This window comes from Kryptolebias marmoratus, linkage group LG12, assembly GCF_001649575.2.
Source record: "Kryptolebias marmoratus isolate JLee-2015 linkage group LG12, ASM164957v2, whole genome shotgun sequence".
Taxonomy (NCBI): Eukaryota; Metazoa; Chordata; class Actinopteri; order Cyprinodontiformes; family Rivulidae; genus Kryptolebias; species Kryptolebias marmoratus.
The window spans coordinates 13,130,388-13,145,087 of record NC_051441.1 but is presented as its reverse complement, the minus strand read 5'-3'; the positions used below and the strand labels follow the sequence as shown (position 1 = coordinate 13,145,087).

General features: G+C 39.3%; 2 protein-coding genes across 19 annotated transcripts in view; both read right to left on the bottom strand.

Annotated features, from left to right (window-relative positions):
• Window positions 1-14,700, bottom strand: part of mapk8ip3 (mitogen-activated protein kinase 8 interacting protein 3) — a gene marked incomplete in the record, with an annotated part of 1,049,817 nt that overhangs the window by 473,960 nt on the left and 561,157 nt on the right.
• Window positions 1-14,700, bottom strand: part of cacna1aa (calcium channel, voltage-dependent, P/Q type, alpha 1A subunit, a) — a 92,330-nt gene that overhangs the window by 16,040 nt on the left and 61,590 nt on the right. For 9 of the 18 annotated variants that reach the window (XM_017421883.2, XM_017421893.2, XM_017421896.2 and 6 more), the window contains 10 exons: window positions 14,339-14,341; window positions 12,960-13,076; window positions 12,199-12,264; window positions 11,435-11,532; window positions 11,117-11,267; window positions 10,864-10,991; window positions 9,463-9,559; window positions 2,581-2,686; window positions 1,876-1,983; window positions 700-800 (listed from right to left, as the gene is read on the bottom strand). In XM_017421883.2, the coding sequence (XP_017277372.1) occupies window positions 700-800; window positions 1,876-1,983; window positions 2,581-2,686; window positions 9,463-9,559; window positions 10,864-10,991; window positions 11,117-11,267; window positions 11,435-11,532; window positions 12,199-12,264; window positions 12,960-13,076; window positions 14,339-14,341 (975 nt within the window). Of the gene's footprint in view, window positions 1-699; window positions 801-1,875; window positions 1,984-2,580; window positions 2,687-7,096; window positions 7,194-9,462; window positions 9,560-10,863; window positions 10,992-11,116; window positions 11,268-11,434; window positions 11,533-12,198; window positions 12,265-12,959; window positions 13,077-14,338; window positions 14,342-14,700 lie in introns of all 18 variants that reach the window. The other 9 variants (XM_017421885.2, XM_017421889.2, XM_017421897.2 and 6 more) reach the window with 3 other exon arrangements.

The following is a 14,700-nucleotide window of genomic DNA, read 5'->3' as shown; positions in this document are numbered from 1 at the left end:
TCTACTTTGGCCCTTGACCCTGATTGGTCTAGTCAATAGCTTGTCAGTCCGATCAGAATTAAACTCTATATTTCCAGACTGAGGTTGTTTGAAGTGCTCTCTACAACAGGTAAGATATTAACTGTTCAAGATCTTTTCATACAAGCCTACTTTAAAATATCTGAATTATCCCTTTAAGAATAAGTGGGGGTCTTATTATGTGGTGTAAACAGTCCAAGGTTGCAAGCACGGGTGGCTGAAGGTTAGCAGATGCAGTTTCTTTGCAGGCAGTCAATATTTTAGGGGAAGCCATTGTGACGATTCACATGATGTTCAGGTGTAGGTACTTTTGGGGCTGTGACAACACGAGAGACAAAAAATAAATTTAACTTTCAATGTTGTGAATTTTAGTAAAAAGTTTGGTTTAGAAAATCCTAAATATTTAATGCATTGTGTTGGCATTTTTGCCCTTAAGACCAATTGTTAAAGCACTGCAACAAACTTTGCCCACAAGATGGCAGCACTTGTGTTTGCTGTTTACGTTGCTGCCATTGGATTCTGAAATCACTCACATTGCTTTGTAGGCAGTCGTAACCTGAGGCTGTCACAGCCCGATCTGTTAGAAATGAATCTACAGACCTGTGGTCTTTTATTTCAGCACGTCAGTCTGCCTTTTATTTCAAGAGGGGGTCAGACGCAGGCAGGACATTACTGCAGTACCTGCTCGTCGCGAAGAGCCTGCGACCGTTTGATCTTGCTCTGCCGGTAGTACTCCATGATCATCATGGCAGCGTAGATCTTCCCCACAGTCAGGTCCGTCGCTGCCAAGAGAATGACAAGTTACCCTGCAGGATTCGACTCTTTGGGATTGACCCTGAGCGCGAGGGATGCTATGAAGTGAGACAACGCACATGGTTCACCTTCACACACACACACACAAAGATGGAGCAAATAGTCTTTTCACTGGCAGATGAATGCAGTCCTTGTGACACATTTGGACTTGCTTGCAAATACAGTATCAATGCAATACAAGCAAGCATAACAGCCAAATATATGCCTTAAAATCAACAGGGCAATTTGGCATTTCTGTAAATGTGTTCAAATCTCTTTAATGTTTAAATCTGTAAATGCAAAGATATCTATAATTAAAGGCTTAGCATTCTTTATAGGAATGCGTATCGCCTGCTGCTTTTTATGCCAGAGTTTTAAACTAAGCTCAAGATATCAAGATTATAGCAATTTTGGTCAAACTTTGTAAATTATGTAATGTTCGATCTCATGCGATATTGCGAGACCACACAAAATATGTTAGCTCTCGAAGTATGTATTGGGTTTGACCCCTAGCTACCACATCCTGTTTTAGCTAAATATCTGTAAATTTAACAAAGTCATAGACATTTTTGTGTTGGCTGTGGCAACCATCTTGAATCGGTGTGACTCCAAACGTTTATCATCTGTAGATGTATATCCAATGATTACTTTCTGAGAGTTTCATTACAATTAACCAAGTGTTTCATGAGATATTTTGCTAACACAATTGACAAGTGAACTTACACACACACAGACACACAGACACAGGTAAAATCATTATCGATAAATAGTTGATCAAAGGTGTGGAAACCTCTAATTTTAGGCACAGACAGAGTCACTGGTGATGTCTTCTGGAAATGAGAGGAGCACGAGAGTCCTTGTGTTCTGTGTCTATTAGAGTTTAATTTAAAGCTTTTTTTTAAAATAAGGTTTATCTATCAGCTGATTCAGAGGGTGGAGCAGCAATAGAGACGAGACGCCTCAGGTGGCATGAAGTGAATCATGGTCACTGGGCGCCCCGGGTGGCACAAGGTAGTTCAACCAAACCACAAGCCTGGTGTCTGCGTCCATCCTCTAAAAACTCACCTTTATGAGGCGTAACCAGCAAATCCAGCGCTTTCTGGGAGAGGTTGGGCCAGATGGCCATCATCTCTTTCCTCAGCTCCGCGTCCATCTGGTGCTTGTCGATACCACCTAGGCATATTCATAGCAAAACCCAGCGCATGCGGCACACATGCAGATACATCCACAGACACGTGGGTGTCAGCGCCCAAGTGTGTGGTCACAAGTAAACGTAAACACGCAAAAATGTGATTTAAAATGTTTTTCCAGTCACAGGAACACACACACATCATTCATATGTATAAAAGATAGGACATACAAAAAGAACACAGACAAAGAGAAAAAAATATGTTTTATTAGTAACATTATCATAATTATCATCAGTTCACTCTGTAACAGTACCTTGATCCTCAAGCTCTTATCATTCACCCTAATGCATATTAGCAAACTACTGCAATCACAGTTTGGGAAAAACTGGGACATTTGTGTAAAATGTAAATTAAAAACAGAATGCAATGATTTTCTCATACACCCATGTGTTATTTCTATTGAAACAAAGTAAACATATCAAAAGTTTAAGCTAAAATAAATGTACCATCATTAGGATAAAATAGAGCAATTTTGAATTTGATGGCAGACGGATCAGGCTGCACTAAAAGTAAAAAGCAAGAAAGCATCTGATTATCACAAGCCCAAAAGGAGTAAGAAGGATTTTTAAAACGTCCGTACCCTTGGCGATCTTGATGTCCAACGCTGTCCGGATCAAAGCCATGAGAGTAGAGTTAAAGTGGACGGTGCTGTCGTCGGCCACAGGGAGATCCATACGGAGCAACCTCTACGAGAAAGCCAGTCAGGGTGCGCAGTGAGAAGGTTGGGAAGGAAGAAGAGTGTTTGTGGAACCTCCAGGTGACAAGGGGGAGGGGGAGGGGGAGGGGAGAGCCAGATTTGTGGCAGGTAGGGGGAGCTGGGAGAGGGGAAGGGTCTGAGACTCAAGGAGCTGTGCACAGCACTTAACAGCAGGCACTGATTCTGTCTGTCTGTCTGCCAGTAAAGGCTCAGATTCATAACAACTGATCACATATTTCATTTTTTTATGATCTGAAAGAACTTCAGTGAAGACTTCTGTTTGTCATTTGGTTCACAATTGGTAATTTTACCATGTGATTATTGAAATCCAAATACCTCACAGATTAACCTAACATGACACTTAAATCGTCCAGATATTTTGACGTGGGGTTTTGTGGAAAGATTATAAACAGTTAATATCTTATCTGTTGTAGATATCCTTTTGAATGACCTCAGTTTGGAGAGATACAGTTAATTCTGACCAGATTAACAAGCTAACGGCTAGTCTGAGTGGGACAAAGACCAAAGTGGACTGAACTGTATAATATGAAAGTGATGGCAGTGTAAGAAGTACTGTATGAAGTACTGACATAGGAGTTGTTTTAAAATGGCAAACAAACACTTTGATCTTGGCTCCGCTCAGACTAGCTGTTAGCTCATCAGTCTGTTCAGAACTAAACTCTGTTTCTCCGAATAGAGGTGGCTGAAGGAGCTTTTTAATAACCTTTACACATAAACCCAATTCAGGAGATCTGAACTATCCATTTAGGTGTTTAATAAAGAAACAGCAAGACAGGCTGAGCAGTGGCTACTGTTATCCAGAGCTCCTACTAGAGGTTTGGAGGTTCACAGTAAAAGCAATGGAGACCAGATGATAAACCAATAAACCAAAAACAAACTGAGGGAAATGCTCAAAGAAAGGAAAACACTTTTTGGGGACGTATTTTTAATTTATTGGTTTGATCCTTTGCAGGTCCCGCTGACAAGCAGTAAAACAAGACAAATCATACAGAGGCGCACCAACTCGCGGCATGATGCTGGCACGCGTTTGGTGACAAAAGGCGACAAGCAGAACCGGCGAACACCCTTCACATGCAGTGCCTCATGCGTCCCCCCCACCCAACATTCCGATTAATCCATCGTTCCCCAAGTCCTTCTTGCACATTCCGTCCCCATGCAGCATGCGGTGCGCACACGAAATGTCTCACAGGACGAGCAGCTGTGCAGCTGTACACAGAAAGTATTCTCTGTTGGCGACACTGAAATGAGTTTGTGAGTTGGCTTATTGTGGTTATTATTGTAAGCAATAAGAAACTCTGATGTGGCTATGCTGAAATGGCGAAGCAATTTGCTGCGCTGCTAGTTTTCTGAGGTCTAATGTCTGAGAAAATGGGTAAAAGGTTTGGTGGGTTAAAAGGTGAGAGAGAGCAGTGTTTTGTGGAAATAGAAAAAGAGAGAGAGAGAGAGAAAAAAGCTCACCATGGTGAAGTTATTTTGGTGTTAAGATGTGTAGCTTATCAGGTCAACGTAACTCAAACATATCACATGTAAAAATGTGCAGTGAAAAACAAAAGAGAACATAAGAAATGAAATGGAAAGCTTAAGGGAGAGAGATGATAGAAAAATAAAAATCAATACTCTGAGTTAGAGCATGTAAAGAGTAGAAGTGACCATAAAATAGATAAACCAAACGAAAACCAAGCAAAGTATAAAAAAAGGAAACTAAAAATGAAAGAAAGATCACCATTCTTAGCTGTGTAAAAGCAGTCCTGCCTGAAGGCTCTGCTGTCTCTCTTCAGGACAGAGAAGATCAAGAGTCAAAAGCAGCAGACTTGGGTAGGTCATTGTTCTCTGGACTGGAGGGGAAAGGTAAGGTTCAGGTATTTCTCTTTTGAGGGGGTGGTCACATATACACCGATGGAGGCTTTCTGGAAATGTTATTTTCCAGTTATAATAAAGGGACGGATTATTGGGTTAAACCATGCATGAAAAGCATGTTACGTGGTTGAGAGGTTTACTTATTTTCTTAGTTTCAGGAAGGAGGCTTACAGTTCGAAAGGATAAAACTGGAAGGAAAGGAAGAGAAGGAGCATCTGATGGGAGGTGTATATTGTCAGAGGGTGGTGTTAAAATTAAAAGTCACAGTAAAATAGGAAAAGAGCTTAAAGCAATAGTTCAGATATTTCAAAGGGGGTTCTGTGGTAAGGTTAGGAACAAAAAATATCTAGTCTAAAATAAATTTTAAATCTGTCCTGACTGACTAGCTAACCACTAGTCAGAGCGGGGCCAAGACAAAGGTGGAATGCTGCTGTCTTAAAACAGCTCCAGTCTTAAAAATTTCATAGCAGTTCATGCAGAAGGTACGTTATGAACCTTTAGAGCACATAATTTTTGTGTAACATGGTTATTTAAATGGAATTATACGATGATTTGCAAGCACAGAGATAGCAGCAGCTAGTTGTATTTTGTTTTTGGTATTTTTATGCCAGAAGAACCATGTAAAACAAATTTGACATTTATAAAATAGAATTTGCATGAACCACTATAAAATTTCTGAGATGGGAATTCTTCAAAACATGACTTTGGTCTTGGTTCTGATTAGACTAGCCATAAAATGAGCTGGTTAAAAATCTATAGGCCAAGACCAAAGTAGATTGTTGCCATCTTAAATCAACTTCAGTCTTAAAAATTCCACAGCAGCTCATGTCAACCCTATTTTATAAACCTTTACACCACCAATAATTTTACATTACACAGTTATTATCGCAGAATTCCTATGATATTCCTGCAGGAAGTATACTAGGCTGCTGCCAATATTTCCAATTGTAAATACACATAGAGTGCCATGTAAAGAACTGAACATAAGATAAATACATAAAATACGTCATTATAAAGTTCTTTTTGAGCTTTCCACAGAACCCTTCTTCAAAAAGATTTCAATTATTGCTTTTAAAACATGGGTCAAACAGTAACTGAGACACCAGTCTTTACTATTTTTTTGTCCAGTTAGCTCATAATTAATAGAAATTACATGATAAAACAATTATCTTCAACTTTCAGACTAAAATCTACGGTAAATAAGCTAATATAAGACTGATACACTCATAATTGCAATTGTTTTTAAGCGCCATCCAAGAGGCAACTGTAAATAATGTAAAACATCATTACTATTTGCCCCAAGTGTGTTGGAAAAGGAAGGAGGGTTTGATATAGCGATGAATGGGAAGGAAATGGTCTCTCATGCCTACAGGCTGTTTGGTTGCCTCCCCCCCTGAGGGTTACAGTGATCTGCCAATGATTTCTCATGAGAGCTGATCACAAGAGGAGTAACGGTAACATACGCTTAGATAAATGTAATTATCCCTCTGCATGTGTCTATTTTGCAAAACACCTAATGTGAGATTTGTGTCTGTATGGTGTTTGACAGACAGGGGCGTGTGCAGAAAGGGAAGAGGAGGAGGTGGTGGTGGTGGTCATCGGCCGTGCAGAAAGGCAGGTGAATGAGCGTGTATATGTGTGGGGGAAGGGGAGCAGCAATATGCAGAGATGAAGGGGGCTGGAAACAGAATAGAACTGCATTGACGACAGAACCAAAGGACAAAGAGAAGATTGGACTTGCAGATAGAAAAGGCTGCTCGGGGGCTTGGAGCTGCTACATGAAGGGTGACAGAAAAAGAACTGCTTCTGTATGGCAACCAAAGGCTCTCTGAAGGAAACACATCACTGACACAAGCCCTTCTGCTCTCTCTACCATGAGAAATAACAGAGATATCTACATGTGGGTTGATGTGACCTAATTCTGTTTTTTTTTGTTTTTTTTTGTGTGTTCGCATGTGTGTTTGCGTGTCTGCCTCATCCACAGGAAGGAACGAGTCAGAGGACATAAGTCTCGTGGACCTTCCAAGCCCTGTTGCACATGCATGCTGCTGCATAAGAGTGTGTTTGCTCAGCAGTGAACTGCAGCAACCTAAGCAGATATTACTGTTCCTCTAAATGACAGAATGCAGAAATAAGACACTGCTTCTCCTGATGTGTTCAGCTTCTCCGTGTTGTGAGCTTGTGTATCGAGTGCAAACGAGCTGAGAAGGTCCCTCTTCTTCGTCCCCTTCTGTGGATACACCCCCCCCACTCTGTAATGAACCCCTCAATCTAACTGTCTTGCTACCTCCGCCCACCAAATTCACACCACCACACAAGGCCACAACACCGACCAGCCCCACCCCAACTTTCCACGAAAAAGAAACAGAAACAGAACCAAAGAAACAATGACACTAAAGTTTACACCACGTTGAGCGCTTAAATCCCTGGTCCCTCCCCTTTTAGACCCCCCCATCCCTCCACCCAAACCCCCCAACGACACCCCATAGGAGGCTTAGATAAAGATGGGGGCCTTTCTGACCTTGTAGGCCACCCGTGCTGGACACCTCTTCCCGAGGCCCAGAGGAGGACTCATGTGCCTCAGCATGTCATACATTTCCCTGCAACTGATCCTGCCACTGCATCACCAGCCAGTGCCACCACCCAGTTACCAAAGTAAAAAAAGAAAGAGAGAGAGACAGAGGCAGAAAGTAGAAGTAGTTAAAGTAGAGAGTTGATTAGAAGGGTCCGAGTGAAAGAAGGAAGGAAAAAAAATTATCAAAACAATAAAAAATATTAAATTAAAATAAAGCATAGCGACAATGTTACTGGGCTGATTTGGAGATTCTGGGTGAGTGGGGCTATTTTCTGAGGTGGGATATTTTTATTTTTTCATGACAGAAAAGAGACGTAGAAAATGAGGGCAACAACAAGAAAAAGCTCCGCATTGAAATCTGATTGTGTTTCTTTTAGGATTTGCACATAAGTATGTGCAAGCAAAGGTACAGAAGAATGCAAATGTGTTTTTTTGGGGGGGTTTTTTGCCAAAAATTGTCACTGCAAAAAACGAGCGATAACGTTAAATGAAGATGAACTGATTTCCAAAAAACTTAATTAAACACAAACTCTTAAATACGGTTTGTGGGATAACTTTTTTTAAATTTATCTTTTACTATTTTAAGATAAAAGCAAAAAACAAAGTAAAAGTATTTTAATTTTTATATGAGAGTTCCACCTATTGTCATTTCTTTAGTAATTTTATTTTTTGTATCCACAGTTTGATATGATGTTTAGGTCATTGACCTGTGAAAAGGAATGAACTGCAGTCTACTTTTTGAAGTAATCTATAAGGAATTTCTAACGTGTGTTTAAGTTATTGTCCTGCTTTAAAAACATTTTGGTTTTTTCATGTTTAGCCCCTGAACTTAAAGAGTTTCAGTCCTGTTTCCTCTACAGAGTCCATCCCACTCCGTTTGTGGCTGTAGAAGTGTACTGTTCATTTGCAGCCACTAAAATAAAATAAATTAAATCTGTTGAACTTCATCAGATCTCAAAACTCATTTCCAAAAATGACATGAAGACCTGTCTGTTTCAATCATTAACATAAAATATATGGGCAAAGTGTCTCATCATATTGGTCAAATTTGTAGCCAAAATATTCCAGTTTTTGTGCATTACCATGCTGTATTTTTAAAGCAAGAGTCTGGGCAGTTGAGACGTGGGGCTGTAATTTCTGCCTACTACCCAACACACAATCATGTTTTTTTTAGACATCAAATAACTAATTACAGCGACATGTATTACAAAATGAATATTTAAAAATAAAACTGCAAGGTAAGAACTATGTAAATGAACCGAAGCCAGTACTATTAAAAGTTATTAAGTGTAATTGTATTTTATAGTCCCATTCAGACTTAAACTTAAGCTGCAGCTAGCCTACAGGGGGCGCCAGTCCTGTTTTGGCTTCAACTTCCACATTACGCGTCTTTGTCTAATTATTAATATATGGTTTCAAATGAGCAGTGTGCAAAAGTTTCCCATTAATCTGGCAGTGGAGAGTGAGAGGTGGATATATAGAAAGCCAAAAGGGTCATGATTTCTCTTTTTTCTGGTGTATTAAACAATTAAATACCGGGCGCCAAATTGTTACAAATACAACTTTTTATTTCCTAATTAGTGGAGCAGGTTGATTCAAAAGTCTTGACCAAAAAAAAGAAGAAATTCCGTAATTCTGCCTAAAATGTATTTTTGCCATAATTCTTGCTTTTTTGAAGATCAACTCATCTTCCACTCACCTAAATAGTGAAAGTAGTCAAATTTTTGACCAGGTGAACCCAAACTTCTGCATGCTTATGTGTGTTCAGTCTGTTTGTTAAGAGTGTGTGTGTGTTTTCACAGAAGAGCAGGGCAGAGCTTGACAGCAGGCAGCAAGCTGCACCTGCTCCGGTGTGAGAGGGGGAGGAAGAGGAAGGGGTGTCAATGCAGTTTCTGTCTTTCCCCAAACCCCCCAAAAACCAAGAACAATGCAACACTACAGTGGGCAACCGTAGCTTGCTACATTAAAGCCATGGCTCCACAGCGAGCAAAAGGAAAAAAAAATATAAATATTCAAAAAGGAAAACGAAAAAAAAAAAAGATCCATTTTACAATGTGGCAAAACATCTTAATGTGTTTTCAGTTTGTGCATTTCGCATGCTTCTCTGGGCGTCTGCATTGTCCCGCACATTCTCTCAGCAGTCCAGAATGCAAAATTGATAATGGTGGAAAAGAAGTTGTTGGTTGAAATGAAAAAGAAAAGAACTGAAGAAAAAAAAAACTAAACAAGAAAACAAAGCAGCATTCACTCCATTCCTGGATGCTGTGGCTAGCAAGTGTGGTTGAGAGGTTTCATTTGAATTGAAGTCAAACCTTGCAGGCCACCCTATGGGGGCATTTCTTGCCTAAGCCAAGAGGCGGGTCGATAACTCGTAATAAACTGTACATGTCCTTATAATGTATGCGCCCGCTGCAAGAAGAATACAGGGGAGTTAAAGACGCACACAAACAGGAAATAATAAAAAAGAAAGAAAAGAAACATTTAGAAAGAAGAGAGGACATTGGGAGCAGTAGCACAAGAAGAACACTGTATCCAGAAATACTTCAAAAACTGTTAAATAAAAAGAGTCAAGAGACATTCATACTTAAATAAACACAAATAGTAAACACTTCACTTCACTGTAAAATGTGGCCCTTAGCTCTGCCAGTCCACCTCGCTCCTAAATCCCATTTATTTATTTTGATGCGCTGCCTCTTCCTTAGTTTTACACCCCTTTCCTTTTTTAAACCCAAGCCCAAATTATTTAACAATACAAATCAGGAGCAAACACACAGGCTAGAAAAGCAAGAGCTTAGTAATTGTTTAATAGCTGCTTGTGAGATGCAGATTCCCTCCCTCTTAAATATATGTTCAGGTCTTGTTTCCCGTTGTTTTTTTTCTGCATCTTTGTTCAAGAAGGCAGTCTTTTCTAAGTTGTGCACTAATAAAAATCATTTTTGTTTCCATATATTCTAAAAAAAAATTAACTGGAAATCCGCTACTTTTGCATTTGTCAATACTGGCCACAATCTGAACTTTTATGATAGTCTTTCAAATCTTTCCTGGAAATTAGGCCATGTTCCCTGAATTTCCCCTTATCCTCTGTTTTAAAAATGTCTAAAGGACAGCATAAGGGCAACACACAGGCTCTGGAATACAGATACCATGAAACTTTGCATGTCTACAGTAAATATATACATTAAAGGGGATGTTCGCATGGAGTGTAGACGTTGCCGCGGTAAGTTTTTTGGCAGTATACCGATTCCAGAAAAGGGGAAAGAAGGTGGAGGAACATATACAGGATTTGTTAGGACAGTGGAGGAGAAGAGAGGAGAAAGGAGGGGTTGCACGGTATGACGGAGATAACCCCATGAGGGTATACTCAGAACCGTCACAGCCCCCTTGCAGCTGTTTTGGCTGGAGCTTTACTTTGTTATAACTAACTGAACCTTAGGCTCTGATCATTTTTTATTGCTTGTTTATCAAAATGTCTTATAAAGAAAAAAAGAAAAGAAAACACTTGGGTCTTTCCGCGTGAGAAAATATGTTAAAACTATAAAACATAGAACAAAATATTTAATAGATCTCAATTTTAGATTGTAATAAAATAAGTCAGAATAAATACGTCTTTTCTAATATTGCAAATAAGAATTAGAGTTGTGTGTGTGTTTGGTTTTTTTCTTTTTTTATATGTGTATTTAATTGCAGCTGAGTGTTTCGTTATTGCCACTCACCATGCAGCAGGATCATACTCGGCCCATATCCTTACATACTCATCCAGGTGGTGAGGTCCCAGAATGGACGAATCTCTAGTTAGGTACTCAAAGTTGTCCATGATGACGGCTACAAACAGATTCAGCATCTACGCACACGTGCATGCACAAAAGATAGAAAGGTTAAAACAAAAAAAAACAAACAAAAAAAAAAACAAGGTAATGACGAGTTAATGAAAGGATGTGGATGCTGAACTTTGAAGCAAATGCTCACCAAAAACGAACAGAAGAAGATGAAGGAGACAAAGTAGAGGTAGGCAACCTGGCTGCCACACTCTGGCTCTGTATTCCCTGACAGGGGGTCACACTCCTTACCCCCCAGGCACGCCAGCATGATCTCATGCCACGCCTCTCCTGTCGCACTCCTTCAAAAGCACACACACACACAAGTATCTCTCATTTATCAAAAAGATATGCATGGGCAAGTGGTTGTAATGTCCTTGTATGTAGTAGTTATGCATGAAGCAAATACATAGTGTTTGCATAGTAATTTACTTATTTTCATGGAGTATTTAAAAACTCAAACAGGCACCTAAAGAGGAGCATCAGAGCCTGTACAAAGGTCCTGAAGTTGTTGTGCTGGTTGATAGCGCTCTCTCCATCTTCTTCGATTGCAATATTCCCAAACAGCTGTCAAACAAAGTGATCCAATTATGACCAAAAGAAGACACTTTAAAGGAACAATGCAATGTCATGAAGACAAAATCTGCACAATTTTTTTCTCACATCAATGGTTAATGTGTCCTGAAATTAAAAAAATTGAGAATGGCTGCCTACGAAAACAGTCCAAGTCACTGAACACTGAACAATGGCATTGTCCATGAAGGAACCAATTAGGATCATCATCATCATTTTGTTCTATTGACTAATGCCAATAGGAGACATGACATACAAGTATTCATACTCTGAACCCTGCTTGTGTCTACTCAAGTCCAAAGTTGGGTGTACAACACTGGTACAAGCCATAGATGGCATACATGAAAGACAAAAAATACCAAGATTCCAACAGATTCAGACAAGTGCTAAATGCCTTTCAGAATTGTAATTGAAAACTGCTGGAGTAAATTCTTTGATGTAGTTTAGGATACATTTTTTATGTTGGATTTTCCAAATGAGTAGCTTCAAGACAATGAACAAAGCAATGCCATTGACATCATTTCCATAATCTTGTTTCTCCTCTTCTCATACACTTTCTCTGTAGTCTCTTGCACCTTATAATAGCTTCATACTTGGATAAATCTATTTAATGCATCCTGAAAGCACGGTAGGACATCTGAGGTCAAGGCTCTCACCCACCTGCATCCCGATGATGGCGTAGATGAAAAACAGCATGGCAATGAGAAGGCAGACATAAGGCAGCGCCTGAGGAGAGATGCATTAATTGTTTGGTATTAAGCCAGTGCCAAGTTTTACAGCAGGTTGCAAAAGTATTAACCCCCTTGGTATTCTTTTTATTTTGCTGCCTTGGTTACTGCCAACTTGTTGTTTCATTGATTTTTTTAATTTGATTATACATTTTATTTCTAGAAAAGTACTTCAGATTATTGATGTTAAGTGAGGGGTAAAACTTGTTTTAAATAATCAAAAAAATTAAATAAAATTTAATTTAATTTCTTTCCCAACAATGAGGAGGAAGGTGATGTGGTCCGATGAGACTAATGTTGAACTTTTGGGCCAACAAGGACAGGAGCATGTTAGGTTCAAACCTAATACCTCTCATCATGCTGAAACACCCTCCCTACAGCGAAGCATGGCGGTGGCAACATCATGCTGTGTGGATGTTTTTCAACAGCAGAGACTGGGGTTGAATACATCTGCATACACCACTTATCAGTTTGATATATTTTTTAAAATTATTGAAAACATTTTCCCCCAATTAACTTAATGAATCTGAAATATTTTATAGAATTATTACTTATAATCACAGAAAAAATCCACTTAAATTCTATCTTGTAAGGTGAAAAATTAGAAGGATTACCAATGCAAGTGATTATTTTTGCAATCATGTGAATGCCTATAATATTAGTATGTGTTATGCTGTATAATTGGGAGTAAACCTTGAAAGACTGAACGAAGGTCCAGAGCAGGATGCGAATGGTTTCTCCCTGCCTGAGCAGCTTGATGAGACGAGCTGCCCTGAACAGCCTCAGGAAACTCAGGTTGATGAAATTATCCTAGAGCACAGGGACATCATGACCAGAGGTAAAGACAGACGGAAAAGTTAAAGATAGGAATGAAAGGGGAAGCGAGAAAAAAACAAAAAACAAAAAACAAAAAACAGAGTGAGGTGACAGAGAAAGAGAAAGAAGATTTGGGGTTGGAATAAAATGAAAGAGTAGTTAGTGGCACCGCAGTTTGGGCAAATAATGCACCCAAAAACAAACAGAACAGAAATGAGGGGGAAAACAATCAAACGGATGGAGATTCAAAGTCAATAAAAATGGAATAATCAAGAGTCAAACAAGTCAAAGCAAACTCAAGTCAGCAAGGCTCCAACAAGCTTTTCATATCCAGTAGGTCAGACAAAACCAAACAATGCAACACAGGGGGGGAAACATCCAAATCTAACTAGTTTCATCCAATTAGGGGATATATATTATTAGTAACAGTGGTAGAAAAGGTGAATTGTTTGAGTGCAGGATTCTCAGGACATTTTCTTAGAAAGACAACCAAATGCACTAATTCTCTCAAGGCAAATATGCAGTTTTTGAGATACAGCAAGCCCACATCATGCACATGCACACATACGGACATACAGTTAAACAGCAGCTCACGCATCAGTAGGACACATTGTAGCAATGTCAACAAAAGTCCTAATTTGTGGAGTGAAATTTAAGGTTTTCAGACCAATTATGTGTCTTACAAACAAAAAAATATCTCAAAGTGATATTTACTTTGATTTGATATTTGCTTTTAAAAAAATCTATGCGTACAATAAGTATTCTTCTACTGTTCATCACAGTAAAGAACAAAAGGCTGTAGTTAAAAACTAAAAAGGATCCGGCTACAGCACATGCAAGTTTTATTTATTGTACGACATATACTGCATCGTTGTGTGTGTGTGTGTTGTGGAAATAAAGGGTTCCTGCCAAAGACATGCAAGGGTCATCATGCATCACTTGCTCTCTCTGCCAGGAGCAAAGCCTTGGACTCAGTGTTGCTGGCAGAAATAAAACTACCGGTGTGTGGGCGACTATGTGTACATTGGAAGCTTGTATTATGAAAGGGCTAATTTCAATGACTAGATGTAGCAGTCTATACCAGTTTTCAGAGTCTAATCCTTTACAAACTGTGAGTTCTTAGTAAAGGATGTACGACTGTTGTGGGTGAGTGTAGTCAAGCATGGCATGCACAGTTCACAGCCATAATACTTCTGGAAATGCAGATAAAATGCATGCAGCAAAATAAGATCTCCAAAAAAAAAAAAATTACAAACCATCTACATGTGGATGTTGCAGATATGGTTTATAGCAGCAAATGTTTGGGATTTTTTTGGTTGGTTCGAAGAGCAACCAGACAGATTGACCAAGCCAGTTGTCAGAGGTGGGCACAGAGGATTCATAGTGCATTTTGATTGGGCAGAATCACAGCAAGTAGTCGAGGGAGAGGGGGGGTAGAGAAAGGGACGGGACAAAGTAGATTACAGAAGGTCGTCGTTAAGTTTGTGGACGGTTTAAAGAAAGCATGTGAAAAGATAAAAAAACAAAACAAGACATAAATCAATGGTCATAACAGAGACAAATCAGCACAATAACAGGTGTCAGTGTATAGATTTTGTACAAAAAAGATACCAAGAAT